Source organism: Oncorhynchus gorbuscha, linkage group LG10, assembly GCF_021184085.1.
Source record: "Oncorhynchus gorbuscha isolate QuinsamMale2020 ecotype Even-year linkage group LG10, OgorEven_v1.0, whole genome shotgun sequence".
In the NCBI taxonomy this organism is placed as follows: Eukaryota; Metazoa; Chordata; class Actinopteri; order Salmoniformes; family Salmonidae; genus Oncorhynchus; species Oncorhynchus gorbuscha.
This window is the reverse complement of record NC_060182.1, coordinates 56,766,924-56,792,810: the sequence shown is the minus strand read 5'-3', so window position 1 is coordinate 56,792,810 and position 25,887 is coordinate 56,766,924. Positions and strand designations below refer to the sequence as shown.

The 25,887-nt window shown below is 45.0% G+C and overlaps 1 protein-coding gene across 3 annotated transcripts in view; it reads left to right on the top strand.

The window, feature by feature from the left end:
* Nucleotides 1–25,887, top strand: part of qkia (QKI, KH domain containing, RNA binding a) — a 79,740-nt gene that overhangs the window by 36,818 nt on the left and 17,035 nt on the right. For all 3 annotated transcript variants that reach the window (XM_046366437.1, XM_046366435.1, XM_046366436.1), the window contains exon 4: nt 9,436–9,579. In XM_046366437.1, the coding sequence (XP_046222393.1) occupies nt 9,436–9,579 (144 nt within the window). The remainder of the gene's footprint in view (nt 1–9,435; nt 9,580–25,887) is intronic.

Sequence of the window (25,887 nt, the reverse complement as noted above, 5' to 3'; positions counted from 1 at the left end):
TTGACTCTAGGTTATGGAAAGGCTTCTCGATGGAAAGTGCCCTCTAATGTGACAAGGGTAGGCCCGGGCAAAGTGCTGGGTCTATTCTGGGCTTGGCCATGGTGTGGTTCAGAGCTGTTTGGATTTCTGAAAGGGCACCAACATCATGTCCTCTTCTCAAAAACCAGGGTTGCCCAACTGATTTTATTTACCCACCTCCCGCAAGTTTTCTGACAAAAAAAATCATATTTTTTTTATTTGTTGGGCATAAGACTGTAAAAACACCAGCAAATCAGCTCCATTGTGGAAATCTGTTCCAAGTATTCCTGCGCCTAAGAGGTGACCGTAAACAAATGTAAGCAAGATTTAAAAATATTTGTCAAATATCTGTTTTATTTCTTGCTGTCAATTTGTATTCCACAATTATTGGTAATTGTTTCTGCCCCCTGATCATCCACTTGCGAATTTGGCCCTCGGCTGAATATAGTTGATCTGCCATATCCTGGATATATGGCGGCAACCCAACTAGAGGGGTCTAACACAACGTTAGACTGATCTATCACTGTTACTACCTAGTTTTGATGTAACCACTGGAATTCTTCACTTTTCATACGTGACTTGACTTAGCTACCTCCTTAGTCTGACATTTCTGAGATATTTTGAAAGCAAATGCCAATCATTTCTACGACACCTTTCACAACATTGACAATGCAACAGCACATTATTTTGTAGCCAGATGTGTTCTTTTGGCTGGTTTGGTTCCTTTCCCCCTTTTCATCTGCCGCCTCAGTGTAGTTAGGCAGCAGGGCTACATTACATGCATTTGCATAAGTAAGGCGGGAGAAGTGTCCTTTATCCCCTCCACGAAGGACCCCCCCAGCCGCCTGCCTGGAGGCTCTGCCGCTTCGCTAGAAGAGGGGCAGCAGCAGAAAGCAACAAAGGGAGAATGCACAAGGATTCCCACCGGAGCCTCACTCCTAGAAGCTCCAGTTTACAGCTCTAGGGGTGGTTAACTTGCATCTTTCTTCAACACCACCCTCATTCTTGGCTTGTTTTCCATTTATTTTAATCTCCCTTGGCGTCTGTTCATTATCACAGCGCTGGTTAGTTTTTGTGTGCTAATTCTGATCTTTTTTCAGAATTTGATTTGTGCATTAGAGGTTTTATACGCAAATGCCAACGCACACCTCATTTAGATGACTGCTCCTCGCAGCTCATCTGATTACTTTTATAATCTTAAGCTACCATGGGTCATCAAACCTTATCTCCCTTCATTTGTCTTTCTATGGCCCTGAGACCTGTCTGATGCTCGCTGCAATTACAGGCCGATAAACGGACCAGCAGTTTTAACTGCCTCTAATAAATATGTTTCTGGAAAAGACAAGGGTGATGCTTTTAAGAGTGTAATATAAAATGGAGTAACAAAATATTAATATAGATTATACCTCGTAAGTTTGATTTTATTTCTGTCCCCCAGAAATTGACAATTTCAGAGGTAAAAATTGACTGGGGCTCACACGGGTGAGAAGGGGGTAGTAGGTATGGGAGGCAGAGAAGGCAACACTTCCCCTTGGTGTAGCTATATGAATGTGATTTCAATCAACTTACCTGAAAATAAGTGTTTAAATTAATTAGACCCTCCATCTCTTGTCACCCCTAGCACTGCCATTAACGGTACCACACTGGAGAGCATTCTTCCCTCATAACCAAGGACACCTTCCCTCTGTCAGCCAGCTGTAGTATCCCCTCCCTGAACTGCCCTGTGTTCTCCCAAACTTCCCTGGAAACCAAGGCAGCAGGGCATAATGCAGTCTGTTTATTCAGGAGCCATTACCTCTGCCGTTTTCAGCTCTCAATAATTCAGTTTGCAGCTCCCTCCAGGGGCAGGCCCAGCCCACCAGTGGCTGGAGCAATGGGGGGCTGTATGTGACAGAGCTCGGTGTGGGGGGTTGTGTGTGTGTGTGTTAATGTGAAAGAAATTGAGCCATGGATGCAGGGGACTGGAGTCCCAGAGATGCCGCTGGGGCTGGTCTGTTTGAGGTGGCAGGTTGTCACTGGGGCTTATTCAAGAAACTCCGGTTCTGGTGGATGCCTATGCACGTAGGTCAACATCTATTTAAACATCTACAACTACTACAAGACCACATGAATACCACAAGTCAATTAGACGTGTGCACCAACTATCCAAAATTCTGAGCTCCATGCATATTGACTTCCGCTCTGTTCGGTACAACCCCACAGGCCTCTGATGTTAGAAATTGTACAGATTGGGTAATTGTGCACTTGATAGCCCAAACCTTTTAAAAAGGCAATGCAAAGGTTATCGCCCATTCACAATAATGAGACGCCTCTCAGTCAGCCGTCTTAAGTCACAACCCTGTCGCCCTCCCCACCTCCATGTCTCTGAGCCTTGATGTGGCAGTGCAGACAAGGGAGACTGAGGATAATAACCTGTCCCTCAGGCGGCACTCTGTCCTCTGATCAAACAAGGCCTGAATCACAGGGGACCTCTGCAAACACAGGGAAAGAAAGATCTTATGTGCTGGAGACATCAACCACTGGAGACAATGTGTTCACGCTACTATGATCACAACCCAACTCCTGAAGAACTGTGCCTTTTTTGAAGGTGGTTGTGAAAATACCAACTTTGTGTTTTAAAATAAAAATTTCAGAGCTTAGTTTGTAGTTGCCTTTAACCATGTCTTCAGATGCGGCTCACTGCAATGGCCTTTCTGTAGGAGGTGTTGCAATTCTCAGCAGAATGCTATTGAGTTCGAAGTTGGGGAAAAACGTCAGTGCAATGCCCAGAATTTCATTGGCAGAATTTCAACGCCTGGATTGGCAATTGATATGATTGGACATTTGGCACTGCAAGCACACATGGACTGTTGTACAGACTTTGAGGTGACTCTTCCCATATACATCTAGATTCAACCAATGCTTGCTCATGCTTTATGAAGCTTTATGAAGCTTTTAGACTGCAGTTCCTTCTAGTGCTTTAGGAACTGTGGAGAAATGTCGTCTTGGAAAAGATGGAGGTGGAATTCAAAGTACTTGGACATGGCAAAGCAGTTGGGACTGTGATATAATTTATAAGCGCTTCAACTTAGTTCCCCTTTTGACAGGTATTTAAGAGGGCTCCTTAAACCTGTTAGGGCGCATGAACCGCTAGTGGGACACCTACGACAACATCCAGTGAAATTGCAGAGCGAAATACAAAAATCGTAATATTAAACATTCATGAAATTACAAGTGTCCTACATCATTTAAAATCTTAACTTCTTGTTAATCCAACCGCGTTGTCAGATTTCAAAAAGGCTTTAAGGCGAAAGCATACCATGCGATTATCTGAGGACTGCGCCCCACATTAAAATACTTTTTTCAACCTGCACAGGCGCCACAAAATCACAAATGGCGACAAAATAAATCACCTACCTTTTGCAGCTCTTCCTCCGTTTGCAATCCTAAGGGTCCCAGCTACACAATGAATGGTCGTTTTTGTTTGATAAAGTTCTTCTTTATATCCAAAAAAGTTTTTAGTTGGTGCCAATAATCTCAGTAATCCACTCATTCAACATGCATACAAACGAATCCAAAAGTGACCGGTAAAGTTCATCCAAACAAGTCAAACAATGTTGTGTTTCTAATTCATCCTCAGATATTATATTTAGAGTATCTAAATAAATGATAATATTTAAGGAGAATACTATGTTCAGTAGGGAAGATAAATAATGAAGAGCGTGCACCTCATTCACGTTCCAAAAATACTACTTTTCTAACGAGACACCTTGTAGTTTTTCCAACTACTTGCTCATTTTTCCATAAACAAGCCTGAAACCCATTCTATGGACTGACATCTAGTGGAAGCCATAGGACCCAGATTGCACTTCCTATCTATTTGTATATCCTATAGGCTAGCATTGAAATGGCCGGTGACAACAAAACAAAATTCCGGGTGGATTTTCCTCCGGTTTCCTGCCATATCAGTTCTTTTATACTCCGGTATTAATTTAACAGTTTTTAGAAACTTCAGTGTTGTCTATCCAATGCTACCAATTATGTTTATCCTTGCTTCTGGGCCTGAGTAACAGGCAGTTAGTTTACTTTGGGAACGTCAGTCATCTGAAATTCCGAACAATAACCAGTATGAAGTTAAACATAAGTACAGCTGGGTTGTTCCACCAATTTGGTGCTTTTTGAGAAGTCTAACTTGGTCAAATTTGATTTCACCTACTTTTTAACATGCTGTCATTAAGAGCACACGTTCAAATGAATAAACATGTGTTCCCATTGCAAGAGAATAAAAAATGAAGACTTAAGGTGCCAAATAAAGTAACATGGATAACTAACCGGATTAACGATTTCATAAATCGGCCTTAAATCCCCTTGTGACAAGGGAATTGAAGCTTGTGTGCAAGCTTCACAATTTATTTATTGTTGAATGTCCAATGCAGCCGTTATCTTTATCAAATCGTTTCTGGGTAACAGTTTAAGTACCTTAATGTGATTTTGTTTTCAACTAAAATGGTCAGTAGAAGCAAGTGGCTTCTTATCAAAGAGCAATTTCTCTCAGTATACTTAGAGGGGAAAACTAGCTGTTTATTGGCAGATTTGTACTGCTTTCTTATTCGCCTAACTCATTTTTGTCTGCAGGTAGGCCAGAACTTCATCGCGCCAGAACAGGCAAATTTTAGGCGGCCTTTTCAAACTGCTTACACTAAAAGGGCATTATCATTTTCACAGTATTATTCCAACATCATAGTAGGGAAGTGTATAAAACACAATGATACTTGATCCAGACAAACTCAGCTACTGCTCTGTTTAATTGTTGGGCATATTCAGTTAAATATAATTCAATAACTTAACATTTCAGAGACTGTCGTGCACGAATGCATTGATTATACTATCAATTTGACTTTGGTATAAGCAAACATCCCACCTGGCCAAAAGCCAGGGAAAATGCAGAGCGAAAAATTCAAATAATCAAACTTTCATTAAATCGCACATGCAAGATAGCAAATCAAAGCTACACTTGTTGTGAATCCAGCCAACATGTCAGATTTAAAAATGTCATGGCATGGAAAGGTGGCATACAAATCTGGAAGCTACTGGTACCTTCTTACATTGTAAAGTGTTCTAGCCTGTGGATATTTTGTTTGGCGAGCAGATTCTACATGCCATGTCTCATTATTAGTGTTTTAACACGTTCAGCATGAATGTGGAGTGAACATGATGCAGCCCAGACCCAGGCTCCCTGTGCAGGCTAAGTGAAGCAGGCACGGTCCACTCATGCTATAAAGGGGTACATCGGCTGGGCTGAGACTTGATCTTTGAGACACACATTCTTGTACCAAGCAGTTTTTCATGCTCGAGTATCAGAAGAAGTTTCAGTATACAGCACAACACTAAATGGTGGTGAAACTTGAAGAAATGTTAGGATTAAATGGGTGAAAATCTACCTAGAAGTGAGAGGGATGACAAAATGCAGAAAGTTGGCACTTACTACGCCTTTATTCATATTTTTAAAAAACTTTATAGAATTCTCCATGTGGTCTATATTAAATGGCACTTCATTTTATTTAACAGACTTTTAAAATTCACACAATTTGCACAATTTGTACTTAATGTAATATCCCATTTCGTGGAACAACCCAACTCCTTTGTTCCAGGCATAGCTAACCTTACTTTCTTCTGTCTTGCCCTCTGTTTCCAAGTCTCTTTTGGCCCGGTGGCATTTGCGACTGAAGTGCATCCACCCCATGGCTAAGAGGTGCCATCGAGGAGCCCTTGGGGACTGGGCGAGAGAGGGACAGCTGGTTTGAGACAGTCGCTTAGCTGTGAAATGTGCATTCGGGCACAGTGTTGATATAAATAGTAATTGTAGACTCGCCCAGATTAAATCTAGCACCAGCTGACCACGCGAGCTACCCCTGTCGAGGGCTGTGGAACTTTCCTCTTCCAATATAACAAACAAGAAGCGGCAGGTCAAATTACACTGCACATATGGTCAGCTATTTCTGTGGCCTTTTTTCCATGTGGCGTTTTTAGTGTTGAGTATAACCTTGGTCGAGGATTTATTGAGTTCAAGCTTGGCCCCGCTAAGCTTGTGGTTCGGGGCACCACACAAGCAAGTAATTGTTTTTTTCATTCCCTTTTTAACATTAATATTTTGGCCAACTAGATTACTTGGCAGTTCTCTCAGCCGGTTTCTGATGTCAGTAAACCGAATTTCACCGCTCTTCAAAGGCCTTCCCAACATGCCCTGCCCCCTCCGTCCCACCACTCTTCCTCCCCTGTTTGTCATGCTGTCACTTTTTCCTCTTGAGGACACTGTGACCTTGTTCACATCAAACCACAGTGGGAGAGTGGCACGCCGCACCGCTCCCAGCCTTCCTCGCTTCCGCCCTTCCTGGGGTGTGACTGAATCCCCACGGTACTGGAGCTCTCTCTGGCTGTCTCTCTGTGTAGTGTTCACTTGCTCACCATCTCCTCTCTGCCGCAGTCACACACACACTCCTCAAAATGACCAGTGCTCAGAAATGGGCGACGTTATGTTTGTGGCAGGTGCAGTTCCACAAGGTGTTCTGAGGAGGTTGTGGAGGTTCAACTGACAGTTAGCTCCTGTCTGTTTCTCCACAAACTCTTCACTCACCTCCACGCTGCCTTCAAAATAGGCCACAAGTAAACAGCCCATTGTGAAATAATTTTGGCTTCTGCCTGTTAAAACTATGCCCTCCTTCTCTTGTGAAAATGAAGGACATGAGAGGAATATTAAACTTAATTTTGCCGCCGTGTTTGTTTGAGAGACAAAAGATTGTGTGGGAAAGTCATGGCAACGTCTCTCTCGGCAGAGGAGGCGGGCAAGCGGCGGCATGCCACTCGACTCTGGCTTGGCACGGCGTGCGCCGAGCCGCATATTAGTAAGTGGCAGGTGGACCTCCCGCCGTGCCTCACAATGCATGGGTAGCAATTAGACACCTCAATTACCATGCCTAGTTCACAAATGAGCAGTGATCGGAGGAGCACCAGGGAAAACGTAACGTGTGTGTGTTGGAGGGGGGAAACTGACGACACTGCATTAAAACACACTGCCTAATTTAAGCTTTTAGTCAGAGGAAAGCAAAGCTGGAAGCTAGATTTTTCCCTCTTCCTTGTACCGTGACCTAAATGCCTTGGAGATTTGGCGGTGGTGTTTTGATGCTGAAATGTGTTGTCATGATAGAGCTCGGGGAGAGATGGTTCTCTGAGAGCTTAAGACTGCTGCTGCTTTTGTCATAACATGATTTGAAGCTATAGTGTTTCATATTCCTACTGAGGCTCTATTGTCTGCGGTTTGAGGTTAGTCTAGTCTTTGTTTGAATCGAATTGTGAACCTCAATTCATAGCCACAGAGGAAATGGTGAGCTCAGATATGTCTACATATAAGCACACACGACAGTAAGCTGCCATGGTGGTGTGACCCAAAGCTTTTAAGAGCCCTCCGTGCGGTGCAGTGCTGTCTGAAAATGTCTCAAAAGAAGCCAGGTAATGGGGGAGAGCGTGTCAGAATGGAGAGCCTTGCATTTTACTCCGACATATTCCACTCTCCCTTCTCTCAAAATGCTAGGTGTGCGGGAGTTTTGAGCCAGGTCTGAAGACTTACATTTTGAATTGACCTATTCCATTTCCCCACTCAGCCTCGCCAGTCAAATACTGGGCCCCATTGTGTTCACTTTAAAATGGCCCTCTATTTAGCCGTGTTGAAGGCCTCCTCGCGACTTGATCGGTGGTTTTTGAATAAATGCCATTCTGACATTTCTAAGCTCACCAGCGTCTCAATTTAGCACCTCAAAGTGCTTAGCGGCCCCCTTTCGGAGACGGGTAAAATGGCTCTCTCGGGCCCTTTGTTAAAACACCCATGTTGTTTTTTTTGATCGACAGCACAGTAGGTCTGATAGAAGCTTCTGATGGGCTAATTGACATAATTTGAGTCAATTGGAGGTGTGCCTGTGGATGTATTTTAAGACCTACCTTCACTCAGTGCCTCTGCTTGACATGGGAACATCTAAAAGAATCAGCCAAGACCTCAGGGAAAAAAATGGTATACCTCCAAGTCTGGTTCATCCTTGGGAGCGATTTCCAAATGCCTGAAGGTACCATGTTCATCTGTACAAACAATAGTATGCAAGTATAAACACCATGGGACCACGCAGCTGTCATACCGCTCAGGAAGGAGATGCGTTTTGTCTCCTAGAGATTAATGTACTTTGGTTTGAAAAGTGCAAATCAATCCCAGAACAACAGCAAAGGACCTTGCAAATATGCTGGAGGAAACGGGTACAAACTATCTATCCACAGTAAAACGTCCTAAATCGACAACCTGAAAGGCTCTCAGCAAGGAAGAAGCCACTGCTCCAAAACCACCATAAAGCCATACTACGGTTTGCAACTGCACATGGGGACAAATGTTGTACTTTTTGGAGAATTGTCCTCTGGTCTGATTAAACATTAATATAACTGTTTGACCATAATGCCCATCGTTATGTTTGGAGGAAAAAGGTTGAGGCTTGCTTGCAAGCCGAAGAACCCCATCCCAACCGTCGAAGCACGGGTTGGCAGTATTATGTTGTGGGGTGCTTTGCTGCAGGAGGGACTGGTGCACTTCACAAAATAGACAGAATCATGGGGGAGGAAAATTGTGGATATATTGAAGCAACATCTCAAGACATCAGTCAGGAAGTTAAACCTTGGTTGCAAATTGGTCTTCCAAATGGACAATGACCCCAAGCATACTTCAAAAGTTGTGGCAAAATGGCTTAAGGACAATAAAGTCAAGGTATTGGAGTGGCCACCACAACGCCCTGACCTCAAGCCTATAGAAAATGTGTGTGCTAAACTGGAAAAGTGTGTGTGAACAAGGAGGCCTACAAACCTGACTCGGTTACACCAGCTCTGTCAGGAGGAATTGGCCAAAATTCACCCAACTTATTGTGGAAGGCTACCCATAATGTTTGACACAAGCTAAACAATTTAAAGTCAATGCTACCAAATACTGAGTGCATGTAAGATTCTGACCCACTGGGAATGTGATTTAAAGAAACAAAGCTGAAATAAATCATTCTGACATTTCACATTCTTAAAATAAAGTGGTGATCCTAACTGACCTAAGACTGGGAATTTTTACTGTGATTAAAATGTCGAATTGTGAAACAGGTGTATGTAAACTTCCGACTTCAACTGTACATAATCATCGGATATTAATTGCTACAGGGATGGCTGTCACCCTTTTTGACGTCGGCATCAAATAAAGGGGGTTGTCCTGGAAAAAAGGGCATGTCGCTGCTGCCTAGTGTCCCGCCATGTCTGTTTCTTCAACGCATGCAAAATGAGTTATGTCATGTAAAACGGCAGCGCTCTAACCGAGCCTGTCACATCCACTCATGTCGCTCTTCTCTCCCTCTTCTCTTTGTTTCACAGGAGGAACAGAACCGAGGCAAGCCCAACTGGGAGCATCTAAACGAGGAGCTTCACGTCCTGATCACGGTGGAGGACACACAGACTCGCTCCGAGATCAAGATGAAGAGAGCCTTGGAGGAGGTCAAGAAGCTTCTGGTGCCCGCGGTGAGTAGTACTGCCACGAGGGTTAATCAGTTGACTGACCTCCGCCCACAGTCAGTGTGTACACGATTTGAATAGGCCCAGCTTTCTTCAAAAGTGGAAAGGATGCAATATATATTCGTATGTCTATACAGTGCCTTCGGAAAGTATTCGCACCCGTTGACTTATTCTTTTTGTTACTGCCTGAAATTATGGATTCAATTTTGAATTTTTTTTTTCTCCCCCACTGGCCTACAAACAATACCCCATAATGTCAAAATTGATAAAAATTATGTTGACATTTTTTAATTAAAAGCTAAAATGTATTCAACCGCTTTGTTAATTTCAAGCATAAATACATTCAGGAAAAATGTGTTTAAGTTTCATGGACTCAAACACTGATTGCTCACAGAGTAACATGATTTTTGAATTACTGCCTGATATAATACTTAGATCTGTACTCCACACATACTGATAATTGTAAGGTCTCTGTCGCGTAGTGAATTTAAAACACTGATTCAAAGACTAAGGAGATTTTCCAATTGCCTCCCAAAGAAGGGCTCCTATTGGTAGATGGGTAATAATTTGAAAAGCAGACATTGAATGTCCCTTTGATCATGGTGAAGTTATTAATTACACTTTGGATGGTGTGTCAATACACCAAGTCACCACAAAGATACAGGCATCCTTCCCAGTTCAGTTGCCGGAGAGAATCTCGCATGGATTTCACCGAGGCTAAAACATTACAGAATGTATTGGCTTTGCTAGAGCTGAGGATGGTAACTACATTGTAGTTACTGTGCAATAGTAACCTAATTGACTGACGGGCTTCCTGTTTTCAACAAGGCACTAAAGTAATACTGCAAAAAAATGTGGCAGAGGAATTTACTTTTTGTTGTCCTCAATGCAAAGTGTTATGTTTGGAGAAAATGCAATTCATCACATTACTGAATACCACAAATATCCATTTCATCATGGTGGTGGCTTGTAATCTTTAAGGACTAGGGAGCTTCAGGCTAAAAAAATTAATGGAATGAAGCTAAGCACAGGCAAAATCTGGGAGGAGAACATGGTTGTCTGCTTTCCACCAGACACTGGGATGAGTTAAATTAACTTTTTTTCAGCAGGACAATAACTTAAAACAAGGCCAAATCTACACTGGCGTTACTTACCAAGAAGACTAATGTTCCTGAGTGGCCGAGTTACACTTTTGACTTAAATCTATTGCAAGACCTGAAAATGGTTGTCTAGCAATGATCAACAACCAATTTGGCAGAGCAAATGTCGAACTGCAGTCCGGTTAAGACTCTGGTGAACATGCAGATGAGCTTCCCTTGAAACTATTTCTGACAGTTTCTGCAGAAATTCTTCGATTGTGCAAACCCGCAGTTTCAACCGTTGTCAGTGTGGCTGGTCTCAGACGATTCTGCAGGCGAAGAAGCCGGATATGTAGGTCTTACGCTGCAGTGGTTATACGTGCTCTGCAGTTGAGAAGCCAAATATTGCCAAATTCTATAAAATGACTTGAGGTGGCTTATGGTAGAGAAATTAACATTTAAATTATAAGGCAAAAGCTCTGGATATTATTGCGGTTAACAATTGCACGCTCCCTCAACTTGTGGCATAGTTGTGACAAAATTGCACATTTTAGTGGCCTTTTATCTTCCCCAGCACAAGGGTCACCTGTAAGGATCATGCTGTTTAATCAGCCTCTTGATATGCCACACGAGTCAGGTGGATGGATGATCTTGGCAAAGAAGAAATGCTTACTAGCGGGGATGTAAACAATTTGTGTGCAAAATTGTAGCAAAATAAGCTGCGATCGTTTTTTTCCTTCCCCCTCATGAAACATGGGACAACCACTTTACATGTTGCTTTTTTATATTTGTGTTCATTGTATGTCTGGTCTGTATTACAATGAGGTCGCTGTAAACATTAACTTAGAACAAACTCAAGCGTGTCTTTATAGCCGGTTTGCTTGGATATGACTAGAACAAGGCGTGTCACTTAATCACAAACCAGTAGTAAAAACAGACTACAGTAAGTGACCTGTGAGTGTGAGCACCATATTTCCCCGTGTTCACTTCCTCCCATGTGTCCGGAGATGGCCGTCAGGGAGGTGGGGACTGCGTGGCCGCAGTGCCTGGTTGCCTGTGGCGAACAGACCGGCCGGACAGCTGCACCTCCCGATTTCTCCCGGTGAGGTGGCTGGGGCGCTGACCCCCTGAAACTGGGCCAAGGCTGGGCAGGCCTGGCCTGCTCAATTGTAATCTGGTTTATTTCAGAGGATGGACACGCCACCATGCAGGGGCCCTCTGGTGCAGTTTGATTGCACTCTCTACCAGAGCCCTGGCATCACTTGAATCGCTTCAGTCCAAAATGGCAACAGCGAATAAAGCCTCGGCTCAATAACTTTCTCCCTTGTTTTGAGATTAATCCTTTATCCTCCAGTTGTCACTGTTTCTGTTTCGAAGGGGCTTTTAAACCTCTCTCCCCGGCATACGCCACCAGAGGATATTGCGGCGAGTGATGGCACTAACTGTGATATGGGTGATTCAGCATAAGTCACGGTCAGCCAAAGTTTGAGGCAGATTAATAAACACCTGTATGCACTGCTCACCCCTAACTTCCCCTCAAGTCATCAGCTGCGAAGTGCCACGCTTATAGTCTAGCGGAGTGTCACCAGAAATATGATTCTACAGAAATGTATCCTACGTTATGCTCTCATGCGTAAGCGAGCAAAGTTCTAGTAGCAGGTTTTATAGCCCCTTCTGGCTTCCCAGGCTCATTGGGGTTTATCTCTCCATGAAGTCCCCCAGGGGCTCGCGCTCTCCTCCTCTCTAGTGTTGTCATTGTCACTGTGGGTGGGTGGGCAGCCTTGGCTGGCAGTAAATTCCCTTTATCGTGCTACCCTTAATTGGATTAAAGCTATGGCAATCTCAATCCTGCGACTCACTTTTTAATGAACGGCAACTTCTCCACATTTGACAGTGTGAAATCGTCTTTATTAAATCGCTTGGGAAACAAATGGGGTCACAATCTTTTCGAAGTCCTCCTTTAAGGAAAAGCTTTTCCTCCACATCAGGCCGGCCTGGGGTCCTTGTCCTGACTGAAGGATGAGACGCAGACCACAGTTGTCAGTTTGACCTTGAGCCAATAGCTATTTTAGCATTGTCTTGTTAGTGGTGAAATGTATGCTATATATTTTTTTATGGTAGTTTTACATTTTAAATGATATCTAAACCCCACTTCTAGTTGATTTTGAAAAGGTGTTACCGGTGTATGTCTCTTATGACCCCGTCCCTTGTCTCTAGACCACCCCACACCCCAGATACCTTGCCTAATGGCAAGGAGAGGGTGATGATGGGAAGTGTTAAAGGTTCAGTGATTCTGCCTTGCGGCAGCTCCCTGATCCTGAGAACTTTTCAACATCCCGCAAACTCTTGAAGAGATGAGACTACAAACGATGGGAGGTGGAGCTTCATTGAGCTGCTCTTTCAAGTGTGGATTTATACCACTGATCCAGCCCTCTCTCCCCTCTCCCCTCCACCCCATATTGATGCTGAAGTGCCACAGAGCCTTGCTCTCATGTCATGACTACTGGGTATAAGGCCATAAACACTGCCTGCTGCACTTGCTAACCCTGCAGAGCTTCAGCGCTAGTCCTGTGTGCCACCCTAGTCGAAGGCTACCTGGTTAGGTTCACTGTGATCCTCCTGCCCCAGTGACCGAGGAATAGATTAATTGGCACCCGGGATGAAGGTTGGGGTGAGTACCTAAAAGCAGGCAGGGGATGATCAAAGCAGTGTTGCCCAAAAGAGATCAGAGAAACATATTCTCCATTCGCTGAGAGAACCTTAAGCCAATTTTTTGCTTGATCCAAAAATGTGGTCTGCGGCTTTGCATGGAGGCAACTGCAACTGCAGATGCCGACTCATGCTCCGTTCTGCCTCACCGAGCGACGGTTGAGGGTGGGAGGTCCTGTATAAACACAAACTTCCTCCCTTGCCGACAGCTGATTTCTGCAGAGGTATCACCGTAAATGCTGCACGGCCAATGCAGATGCAGCGCCTTTCAGATCTGTCCTCAGCAGGTTAAACACAGGGCCTGCAGTACAATGCATTCTAATTGGGTTGCACTTACACAAGTTTTGGTTTAATACAAATGCATTGTGCAGAATTTATTGGCCATGGTGTTTTCTTGCGGAGTGGTCTTTAAACATTGTCGCCCGCTGGCTGCCAACTCATGTTCAGGTTAAAGATAGATTTATAGCGAGATGCCAATACGAGATTGTATCTGCTGAGGGTTCAGAGTGCAATCGAGGACAGGACCGCAGATGCCTCTGCACTCCGACCGGATGTGCTAGACTTGTGCCAGCCCAGGAGGTTGACAGTTGGCTGCATGTGGATTTTCCAGCAAGAAAATAACCCATAGTGGACATCAATCCACAAAGAAATTGTTAATTGACTGCAAAATCAGCATTTTGCAATGGCAATCTTGGTCTCTGGACTTGAACCACATTGAAAACCTGTGGTTTGAATTGGAGGGCAGTTCAGAAGAATGCATGCATTCACATTAAGCTACTGCCATGTAATGGCCTAATTTTATCAGTTTGCTTTACTTGACTGTTATATTTGTTTGCTTAATTGATGGATGGCGCTCAGCCCCTTAACGACCCTCTCCTCGCTGTAAGACTGGCGGCTTCGCTCTCAAATCGTCTGCTCAGATGCCCGACCGTGACGATCAATTAACGTCTCTCCCGGTCCCCCAGCACTCTGGCCATCTGCCTCCCATGGTAAGACCCACGCACGTAATGTCCCATGGAAAATCAGCTCCCCAGTATTGGATATTAGCAGAGGTTATTTTCCTACCGCTCAGGGACGGCAAGAATTCGTAGGTTTACACATTTTTGGGCCAAAGCTGAGCTTGTCTATTTCTAGACTGGTGATTTTTGACGACAATGGTCTATTTTGTTAGTTAGCCCCCCCCCCCCCCCCCCCCACACACACACACACAGTTTCTGATGTTTCTTTCAGCAGGACCTTCATGTTTAATACTGCACAGGGTAGGGGGCGGCGTAGTGTCATTTTCCTGTTTTTTTGTGTGTTCAGAATTGGCCACGGTTGTCAGTGTGGCCATCGCCCAACTGAAGATGGTCCCTGGGCTTTTTTGAATATTGCGTGAGTCTAACTGCGGCAAAGGCCAAATCCCTGTGTCGATTACTTTGGTGCCACTGGCAACACGCTTGGTTAATCTCCGGTAGTAACGATGGCTGTGGGAGATGAGTCTAAACGACTTCTTGCTAATTGAATCCAGGAGTCCATGTTGGTCTGAATATTCCAGAGACTGAGATGGAGGGAGAGAATAGGTAGCGTGTCGGATTCTTTCCAGCACAGTAATTAGCTTTTCACATCTGTTAATAACCTGATGCGTTGCAGGAAATATTTTTCTTTTTTTCTTCTGTCCTCTGTGCCAACCCCATCATACAGGACAAACCAACACCCCTTCCCCTTAGCCACTCGCAAAAAGCAGTAGTGGTGTTTACTGTGTTGGTTGACAGGCAGCTCATTTAGATCTATTGTAGATCATCTTTTACTGGGAAGAAAGGGTTGGCAGATGATGGAAGCCAAGGTGACACTGGCACAGGTGGCGGATTGAGTGATTGACAGGGCTGTCTGCTGGACGTTGTTATGGGTCTAATTAATCCTCATTGGCTCCCCAAACTGCTGGCGTCTATTTGAAGGGCTTCTCTTCATAGACTCACGCGCTTAGCACACCACAGATAATTTTCCCAGAAAGATTGTTATTTATTTATCATACCTCAGTCGGTGCAACTGTAGGCAACCCTCGCTGCCCTACCTACTTGTATGGTATTAAGAGAGAAATGGGCTACACTTGTTAGCACATTGCACTGCATTGTTCAGTGTCTTTGAGCTTGAAGGGAAGCGTCTGGGATAGTTATTTTGCATCCTCATTTGCATTTCAGTTTATTTGTCTGTTTGTTGTGAGGACCCTTGTCCTCGGGCATTTGAGATAAAACACGAGAGGGTTAGGAGTTTTCATTTGAAGTTGTGACTTGGGAGCTCAGCAAAGTTCAATCCATTGCGTAGGCGCGGTTAGCTGCCATCATTGTTAGCGCCTCGTAGTTTTGTTTCAATTCTGCCGCTGCTCGGAGGCACAAGTTTTAAGAGTCAGCCAGCTGCACTCTCTCCCCTGTCCTCCTGGATCCTCTGGAAAACCATGAAAGGCCAGAAATGGAGGGGTGGAGGAGAGGGAGACAATGCACTGCGCCCCCACAAAGCTTGCGGCATCGCTCCCTGAACAAAGTGACTGTATTAGCATCTTGAACAGAGCAGCCCCAACCGTATTCTACATTTTGCTTCATGGCAGTGACTGTCTTCTTGCTGCCTCTTTTTTTTCTTCTCTGTCCCCATTTTTGTTGGTCTTTTGGCCTTGTACATTGCTTTGTGTCAGATTATTTTATTGTTAACTGCTATCTTCAGACACCATGTTGTCTTGCGTGATCGCACGCTTCTGCAGTTTCTCTTCACCGTAGGAGACTGAGAATTGCACAGTCGCACTAGCTCCAGACCCCAGTGCCAGATTTGAGACCTCCCTCTCGCTTAGTCTGCCTTCAGTCTTTCCACCGAGGAAAGATCGGGGACGTATTGCTTGGGTGACAGATGGTCCGTAATGTACGCCAGGCGGTGTGGTCAGCGGGTTGTCGTGTGCCACGTCCGCCAAGTTCTCGCCTCCAGCAGCTCGGCCAGGAACACGCAGCACAGGTCGGCCTAGTGGAGACTGTTCACGGCCAGCTCAGTTCTCCGTGATCGTATAAACACCTTTTCTTCCTTCTCGTGCATCATTGTTCGCACCTCCACATTAGCCATTGTATGACAAATGAGTTTTAAATGCCATCTGGCTGTTTCCAGCCCACGGTGCCTCTCCTATTAATGATATTTACTTGCATATAAGTATGGCTTTTGGGTCAAATAAAAATAATTCCCTGCTTTGTATGCGATGTAGCCCGCAAGTACATGTCGGCTGGCATTCATGTGGTACGCATAGTCTGGTGTTTATTTGTGTGTTTGGAACTATAATGGTTTGAGAAGGCCCAGTAATGTACCCGCCTGGCCTCTCCTGGTAACTGGCCGGAGCACAGGTCAAAACCACCCCAGTTTTAGAGCGGCGTGTCACCCCGACTCAAACCGCTGCCTCAGGGCTTGGAGAACAAGGATCATGGGAAATGAGAGCCTTCTAGTTCCCCAGCCTGTAAGCCTCCCTACCCCAACCCTCCACTCAGTGGCTGATGACACAATAATCGCCTGACCGTAGGAAGCGGCTAAATGTGTTTTCTCCAAGTCTGCCCATGGCAACATCTTGTATCAGGGGACACAGTGTAATGTCTCAAGTGTGGCTTAAAGCTCTATCGCCAAGTAGATTTTCAATTCCACCTTCTACCCTGGCTCTTAATGCAACCGCTATGTCAGATTTCGAAAAGACTTTACGGAAAAAGCATACCAGGCAGCAATCTGAGTACAGCGCTCAGAGACCAAAACAGCCAAAGAGATATCCGCCATGTTGTGGAGTCAACATTAGTCAGAAATAGTATTATAAATATTCATTTACCTTTGATATTCATCAGAAGCACTCCCAGGAATCCCAGTTTCACAAATTTTTTATTTGTTCGATAAAGTTAATTTGTCCAAATACCTCCTTTTTGTTAGGGCGTTTGATAAACAAATCCAAACACTCGTGCAAGTCCATCCGACAGGTCGGACAAGAAGTTATATTACAGGTCGTAGAAACATGTCAAACGAAGTATAGAATTAATCTTTAGGGTGTTTTTATCATAAATCTTCAATAATGTTCCAACCAGAATTCCTTCGTCTGTAGAAAAGCAATGGAATGCAAGCTAACTTCCACATGACCGCGCGTCACGAGCTCGTGGCAATCTGCCATACGCCTAGCTCAATCCCCTCTCATTTGGCCCCACGTCACAGTTGAAGCATCAAACAAGGTTCTAAAAACTGACATCTGTGACTGGACAGAGCTGCCCTGGGGAAAGGCCTGTCCTCTCCTCCACTGACTCTCTGGATCCCGTTATCATCCTGGTTCCAGCAGTTTATCGGTTCTTGCTCACTAGTCCTAGTTAGCAATTCGAGACTTAACGTGCCACACTTGGCATTAAGCACATTCCAATAAGTAGCTGTTTGAAGTATGAAACATCCTCGTTAATTAACTCTAACCACTAGGGTAATAGGAATGGATTGTTTTCCATTTTACCAGAGGGAACCGCTGGCCCCTTTTGACAAGTCTGCCAATATCATTGACTGGATCTGAGTTTCTTGAGTAATGGTAAACAGTGGTCAATCACATCAGGTGAGTTGTTACCCTTTAAATCTTTAATTTCCCCCAGTGTGCTCTGCCATTTATCCCCAGCAGCTGTTCAACTCGCACACGGTGCCCAACCTTATTATAGAGATGTTTGGCACTGCAGCCCTAAAGCAAACAAAAGGAAATAACAATTGAAAGGGCCCATTTCTCTGGACTAGATGCTAATCTGTTGCTTGCTGGCAGAGACTTCAAACGCACGATGGACGCCGGCTCAAGGCCCCTGTTTGGAGTCTCTTCACACCAGTAGAGAGCGGGAGAACAGCGTGAAAAATGCGTTCCCCGATTAGCCAGGGATTCTGTCCACAGTTTACCTGGCCCTCTGCTTCCGTGCACTGGGATTGGTAGATGGCAGGGAAGAGGGAGGAACTGTGTTGATGATCTCTGCTTATCACAAATGTGCAGAATTTATCACTACAGAATAGACACAACCTCCCTTCTGTGGGTCTAAATCGGTGGTCACAAACTTTTTTTTTTTTACTCTAGATCAGTACCGCTCAGCCTATGCAACGGTAACCTGATAAAAATAGTACTGTAGCAATGAGTTTTGTGCAGTTGGCTATAGTCCCAATACATCACCTGCATCTTGGCTTGGTTTGAATTGCCCTGCCAATTCAAGCAGATTTTTAGTTTACATTTACTTGATCACACCGATATTGAAACAGTTGTATTACTTGAGGCACAGCTGAGTGAGCATATGTTTAAATCATTTTATTTTACAGAAGCTCTCTGCTGTATTTTAAGTCTCTAGTCATTGTTTTAAAAGTTTCTCAGTATCAATTTTGCTTTAGCTTGCTTTTTAACCCTGCTATGTTACTGCAGACGCGGTAGTCTATGCCATCCGATTGGACAGCGGTAGGCCTATAGTGCACTTGATTTTCTCTCCAGGCCTGCTGGGATGTCGGTTTGAACCTTCAGACACATGAAATGGTTCAAAATGGGAACACTTCGCCTACCCGGCACACAGGGCAGCTGAATCTGGTGCACCTAGCACCAACAGCACGAGACATAGGAATGTGTTGAAGATAGATCAGTTGATCACTGGTCTAAACTAAAATAGGGGAGTAGCATATGTTGCTCTCCTTTCTCTCAAATGTGCACATGTATTTTTTCCAACCTTAATTAGTATTGCCTCTCCAAGCGGATCATAGAGGAAAATATATATATTCCCGTGCATCTCCATTTTATCACGTTAGCTAGGGTGCCAGGATAACATTTGTACAATGTCGATGCATAATGTATAACGACAGACTTCTCTTTGTTTGTTTTCTGTGCTTTGGTTTTAATGGGACTTATCTTGGCTGGCAAACATGCCTGCTCGTTCACTCAATGTTCCATCTCACTCTCTGGGGTTTAAAAAGCCTGCCTTTCACCACTGTATCCTCCATTGAAGTACCGTGTCTCTGTGGCCCAGACACTTCAGCTTTCAGTTCATCACACCTTTGATACCACACGAGGCCCTCGAAGATTTTTATGAACCTCTTTATCAGTCAGGGTTAAATTGGATTTCCATGTGGAATTTAGCCTAACCTTTCTCTAACCTTATTGGAGCATGGATAACATTACTAACGCTATGCAACTTGTTTCATATCGCAAGAAACGGTGTAGGTGGAGTCACACAGCCATGCCATCTCCATAGACCAACATTGTCAGAATGGCCTGAGTGAAGAGCTGTGACTTGCAATGTGTGACAAGATGCCACCTTTTCAAGTCAGTTTTTGTAACATTTCTGCCCTGCTCGATCGGCCCCGGTCAACTAAGTGCTGTTATTGTGGAGCGTAAACCTATAGAAGCAACAACAGCTCAACCGTGAAGTGATAGTCCACAGAAGCTCAGAACATCACTGCCAAGTATTGAAGCACGTAGCTCATAAAAATTGTCTGTCCCCGGTTGCTACAGAGTTCAAACTGCCTCTGAGCGCAACGTCGGCACAAAAACTGTTTGTCGGCAACTTCATGAAGTGGGATTCCATGGCTGAGCAGCCACACACGAGCCTTAGATCACCATGTGCTATGCCAAGCGTCAGCTGGAGTGTTTTAAAGCTCTCCCCATTGGACTGTAGCAGTGGAAATGCGTTCTCTGGAGTGATAAATTGCGCTTCACCATCTGGCAGTCCAACGGACTAATCTGGGTTTGGAGGATGCCAGAACACTACCTGCCCCAATGTATGGTGCCAACTGTACAGTTTGTTGGAGAGAATAATGTTCTGGGGCTGGTTTAAACTTTTTTTTTACTTGTATTTTTATGGTTCAGTCTAGGACCCTTTAGTACCAGTGAAGGGAAATCTTAACGCCACAGCATAAAATGACTTTCTAGACGATTCTGTGCTTTCAACTTTGTGGCAACAGTTTGGTGGAAACCCTTTCCAGTTTCAGCATGACAATGTCCCCGTGCACAAAACGAGGTCCATACAGAAATGGTTTGAGATCGGTGTGGAAGAACTTGACTGGCCTCTACAGAGCCCTGACCTCAACCCCATCGAACACCGTTGGGATGAATTGGAAAGCAGACTGTGGGCCAGGCCTAATCGCCCGACCTCACTAATGATCTTGTTTCTGAATGGAAGCAAGTCCTTGCAGCAATGTTCCAACATATAATGGAAAGCATTCCCAGATGAGTGGAGGCTCTTATAGCAGCAAAGCGGAGACCAACACCATATTAATTTCCCAGGATGTCCACATACTTTTGATTGTGTCTCATGGACCCAGACATTGGCATATGGTGCGGTGGTACGGTCATAGGGTTGATGTTTCTGGAGGCAAATTTTCCTCTGTATCCCGGAGTGTGCTTGTTCTAGTAAGCAGCGGAGTCTATTTGTTTTGATGGAGTAGTGTTGTCTATTTTTTTCTTTTCCCAAATATTCTGATAATGGCCAAATTGGAAATGTACACAGCATTATTTGACGCAGTCCAGATTTAATTCAGATTTTTGAAATGATTCTGATGTGTCAGTTATGAGCATAACCTGTTTTTCTACCTGTATCAGTGTTGTGATGGTTCCTTCTCTTACTGGAGTTTTTCTAAACTGCAGACAGAAGGTGTTTGAGGAGCTGCTGGTATTTACATGATTGAGTTGTGAATTTGAGACATTTTATGCAATGGAAGAGACAGAGCAGCTTTTATTTCCACCCTCCCCGCTGTTCCCGCATTGTTGGGATTCTGGTCACGAACTCTGAGTGAAAGGGAGGGAGGAAAACAATGCAATGTTGGGGAAAGATTCATATCGCATTAATACCGTGGCTTTGCTGTGTCTTTCATGTGAGCGTTCCACCAACCTGCTAAAACTGAGGGATGGGGAGTGCAGTGAAAAGGCAGCTCTGTAGTCAATTAGGCGCGAGGCGGTGCCGCCGCCGAGCCAACTGGAAAGGCTTGAAAGTGACTGAAAGGCCCTAGTCAGGCTCAGTCCCCAGTCTGATGGAAACTGTATAAAAATCACAAACTGCAACTTTGAAAAGTTAGCATGCACCGGCCCAATTTGTCTACAGGTCACCAACTGTACCCTTTGCATTTAGGTCTAGTGAGAAGTTTGGTCCCACATGAACCCCATTGATTAAGAAAGCCTTTTATTTTTTTTTAGGTCAATCTGATTGCGTACCACATCCTTTGGGGTTGGGTTGCAGGGCGTGTTTCCTAGAGGCATTCATCCGCCGTGGTTCTCCAGAATGTGGCCCCTGCGGTCTTCTGGCCAATCACCCTCTGTTTGAAGGTCCCCCTAATCCTTTTAGTTGGAGAAGTAGGAAATGATGGAGTGTGAAGCTGCTGTTTGTGCTGCTGCTGCCGGGTACAGTATACCCCCCCTCTCTGGGCCCTACACAGACACACACTGGGGTGTGAGTGGTAATGAACCTTTCACACGCCTCTGGCCCGGCCAGGGGACTGCGAGGGCCAGGCTCAGGCAGCTGGGGGATGCCCTCAGACCTGGCTCAACAGAGAAAGGGGGGATCGAACTTCTTTCATCTCCGTCCCAGTGTTTTAAGTAGGGAAAATGGGAATGTGTATAGCTCAGCGTTTGGAGGCCCACAAGACTCTTTTATTTTTTATTTTTAAAAATTCAGCCACCATACATTACACCTCACTGCCAGCTGACGCTTCACAACCGCTTCAACACCATGACGCTTCCCAGTCCCTCATCCTCCCCTTCAGTCTCGAGCTCTCTCCCCCTCGTTCACATCGATGCTTGGCAATGCATCATGTTGCGCTGCCCATTTGGCTTGGTATTGTGACTTTAATGTCGCCCGATTATGATTTGTCAACGCCGATACCAATTATTCGGCATATTTATTTTTAATGACAATTACAACAATAAATGAATGAACTTATTTTAACTTAATCTATTACATCAAAATCAATTTAGCCTCAAATAATGAAACATGTTCAATTTGGTTTGAATAATACAAAAATGAAGTGTTGGAGGAGAGTGCAATATGTGTTAAATACATTGACTCACAGCCTTCCCCCTTGACTGCTGAGGGATCCCTGCCTCGGTGGTTCGTTCCTGGGTCATTCCTTTGATGGGGGTATTTTGCCTGGCAACCATCCTCCCTGCTGAAACATGTGCTACCAGCTGATCCCCTTTGGCTCATGGTCGAGGCTCAGCCCAACAGATCAAACCGTTGCTGATGTCTTTTCCACCCTTGTCATGTGACCACTGTTCACCCCGATCCACCATCACAATTCCCCCCACTGAAACATCTGCCCCATCTTCCCCAGTCGAGAGGGCAGAAGCCTGTCATGGGGTTAGGGGAGGGCTCTGATCAGCTTTGACTCAATCTCGGAATCTGATGCAAATCCAACATTATTTAAACCTCCCGAAATCAGCCCTGGCCAAATCCCTTCAAGATAGTCCGGGCTCGATTGGACAGCATTAAAGGATCACAGGGACAGAACAATACAACGCCTGTTAATGGGAAGAGCGAGAGAATCATACTCTGCCAGCTGTCTCAAGGGGGTTTACAGCATGTTATGCCAGTGACAACTGTAGATTGCTTTAATGTTCGCTCTGTTCTTGTTTTTAGGTATCTTTTTTTTCAATACATCCTGCTGTTAGGCGGTAATATCTTGTTTGTCAAGGATAGCACAGGCAAATACACATACATTCAATTGCCCCTTATTAAATCTGTTTTCCTAGTTTCGTTTTCTTCTCTTTTTCTTTTTTATGTTCCCTTTTTAGTTGTGTACTCTGATGTAGCCAAACTTTTGTTTCCTATCCAGTGTGTACTTTAATGGTACCCACATTGGGAGTGTTGCTAGTGGCCGAGACCATGTGAGAAATGCTGTCTCGTGTGTTTAGGAAGGACAGTAAGGGGAGAAACACATTTTCTCGCATCAAATTCTTCCTCAGTAATGACCCGCTGTCTTTCTGGCAGCCCTGAGCACGGCAGAATATTGATAGGGCTACTGCTGAGCACCAAGGCTGCCCACTCGGGCCCAATAAAAGCTCCTAACAAGCCCCATACAGCCAGCCAGCACAGTGTCAGGCCCTGCTATGCTAATTCTACTCCACCACAGCTTTCCCTACAAAGTTAGTCACCACTGTAACCTATGACAAAATATGTGACTGGAGTCTGCATTGTCAGCGGAGGGGTGGAACACCGCTGGTTTGAGTTCCTAATCTGACTGTGGCTGGTTTGGGTCGACGCTGATGTCTGAGGGGGTTTAGCATGGCTAATGAGGATAGCGCTAGGCTAGTTAACTGACATGTCTTAAGTGAGGGAGCTTTCTGCGAGTGAAGGGAGGGTTTGGTTTAGACAGGCTTGTGTAGTGTTGCAGGAGATTGCGTTTTTAAGTCTACTGGGAGATGAACAGTGCTTGGTGGAGGCTGCTGCTGATTCTCCAAACAGCGAAAACAAAAGAAAGTTGCCTTCGAAAAGTGCGGCGAGATTTGAAATGACTACTGCACTTGCTCTCTACTATTATTTCAAAGAATTGGAAGTAGAAGTTTTAAAGGGGGCTGAACTTCATGATTGTGACATTTGGTATGTCCTTCCCTAACTTCCCTGAATACCTCTGTTGATCCTACAGCTATTTTATGCAGTAATCATGTGCTTATGAACCAATGTTATATTGTTAGCACTGAGGCAGTGTGCCCTGGGAGGAAGTTAACAAAGAGGCAAGTCTAAGGAACTTTTAATCGCTTTTATTAGGAATTCTGTATTATAAAAAGTGAATATTTTTCATGCCATGAGGTACCGGTTCCGGCCAAATAGGGTCTTGGAATTGAAAGTCCGAAACGGGAGAGGTGTCAGGTCCTGTTCCGGCGGGATCTGGCTCAAATTAAGCACTGGTGAAGATGAGATTAAATACAAAATTGTCTGAATGGTGTGAACATAATCACTTGTGAATGATGCGTAGTTCATGCATTTTTCTTTGCAACATTTTCAAATGATATGCCGATATGTTTTGCATCACAACTAAAGTAGCCAAATAACTCAATGTAGCCTATAGGCCCAAGACTCCTGGAACGTGGTTGGAAAGCCCATAGCCTACAGCAGGGTTCCCCAAACTACACTTTGTTTTTGTTTTCCTAGCACCACACAGCGGATTCAAATAATCTATGCTTGATGAATTGATTATTTGAATCTGCTGTGTGGTGCTAAGGCAAAACAAAGTTCACCCAGGGCCCCATGGCTGAGTTTGGGAAATCCTGGCCTACAAAGCCTAGTGAAACGTGTTCTTATAAGCCCAGTCATAGCACAATTGCATTTACATTTACATTTACATTACATTTAAGTCATTTAGCAGACGCTCTTATCCAGAGCGACTTACAAATTGGTGCATTCACCTTATGACATCCAGTGGGACAGTCACTTAACAATAGTGCATCTAAAACTTAGGGGGGGTGGGGTGAGAGGGATTACTTATCCTATCCTAGGTATTCCTTAAAGAGGTGGGGTTTCAGGTGTCTCCGGAAGGTGGTGATTGACTCCGCTGTCCTGGCGTCGTGAGGGAGTTTGTTCCACCATTGGGGGGCCAGGGCAGCGAACAGTTTTGACTGGGCTGAGCGGGAGCTGTACTTCCTCAGTGGTAGGGAGGCGAGCAGGCCAGAGGTGGATGAACGCAGTGCCCTTGTTTGGGTGTAGGGCCTGATCAGAGCCTGGAGGTACTGAGGTGCCGTTCCCCTCACAGCTCCGTAGGCAAGCACCATGGTCTTGTAGCGGATGCGAGCTTCAACTGGAAGCCAGTGGAGAGAACGGAGGAGCGGGGTGACGTGAGAGAACTTGGGAAGGTTGAACACCAGACGGGCTGCGGCGTTCTGGATGAGTTGAAGGGGTTTAATGGCACAGGCAGGGAGCCCAGCCAACAGCGAGTTGCAGTAGTCCAGACGGGAGATGACAAGTGCCTGGATTAGGACCTGCGCCGCTTCCTGTGTGAGGCAGGGTCGTACTCTGCGGACGTTGTAGAGCATGAACCTACAGGAACGGGCCACCGCCTTGATGTTAGTTGAGAACGACAGGGTGTTGTCCAGGATCACGCCAAGGTTCTTGGCGCTCTGGGAGGAGGACACAATGGAGTTGTCAACCGTGATGGCGAGATCATGGAACGGGCAGTCCTTCCCCGGGAGGAAGAGCAGCTCCGTCTTGCCGAGGTTCAGCTTGAGGTGGTGATCCGTCATCCACACTGATATGTCTGCCAGACATGCAGAGATGCGATTCGCCACCTGGTCATCAGAAGGGGGAAAGGAGAAGATTAATTGTGTGTCGTCTGCATAGCAATGATAAGAGAGACCATGTGAAGTTATGACAGAGCCAAGTGACTTGGTGTATAGCGAGAATAGGAGAGGGCCAAGAACAGAGCCCTGGGGGACACCAGTGGTGAGAGCGCGTGGTGAGGAGACAGATTGTGTAGTGTTGCAGGAGATTGCGTGTGAGAAGAGCGTTTTACTTGCTACTTTAAAAGATGATCACAGCTTTCTCATGCCTCTATTTATTGTTCAATTCTT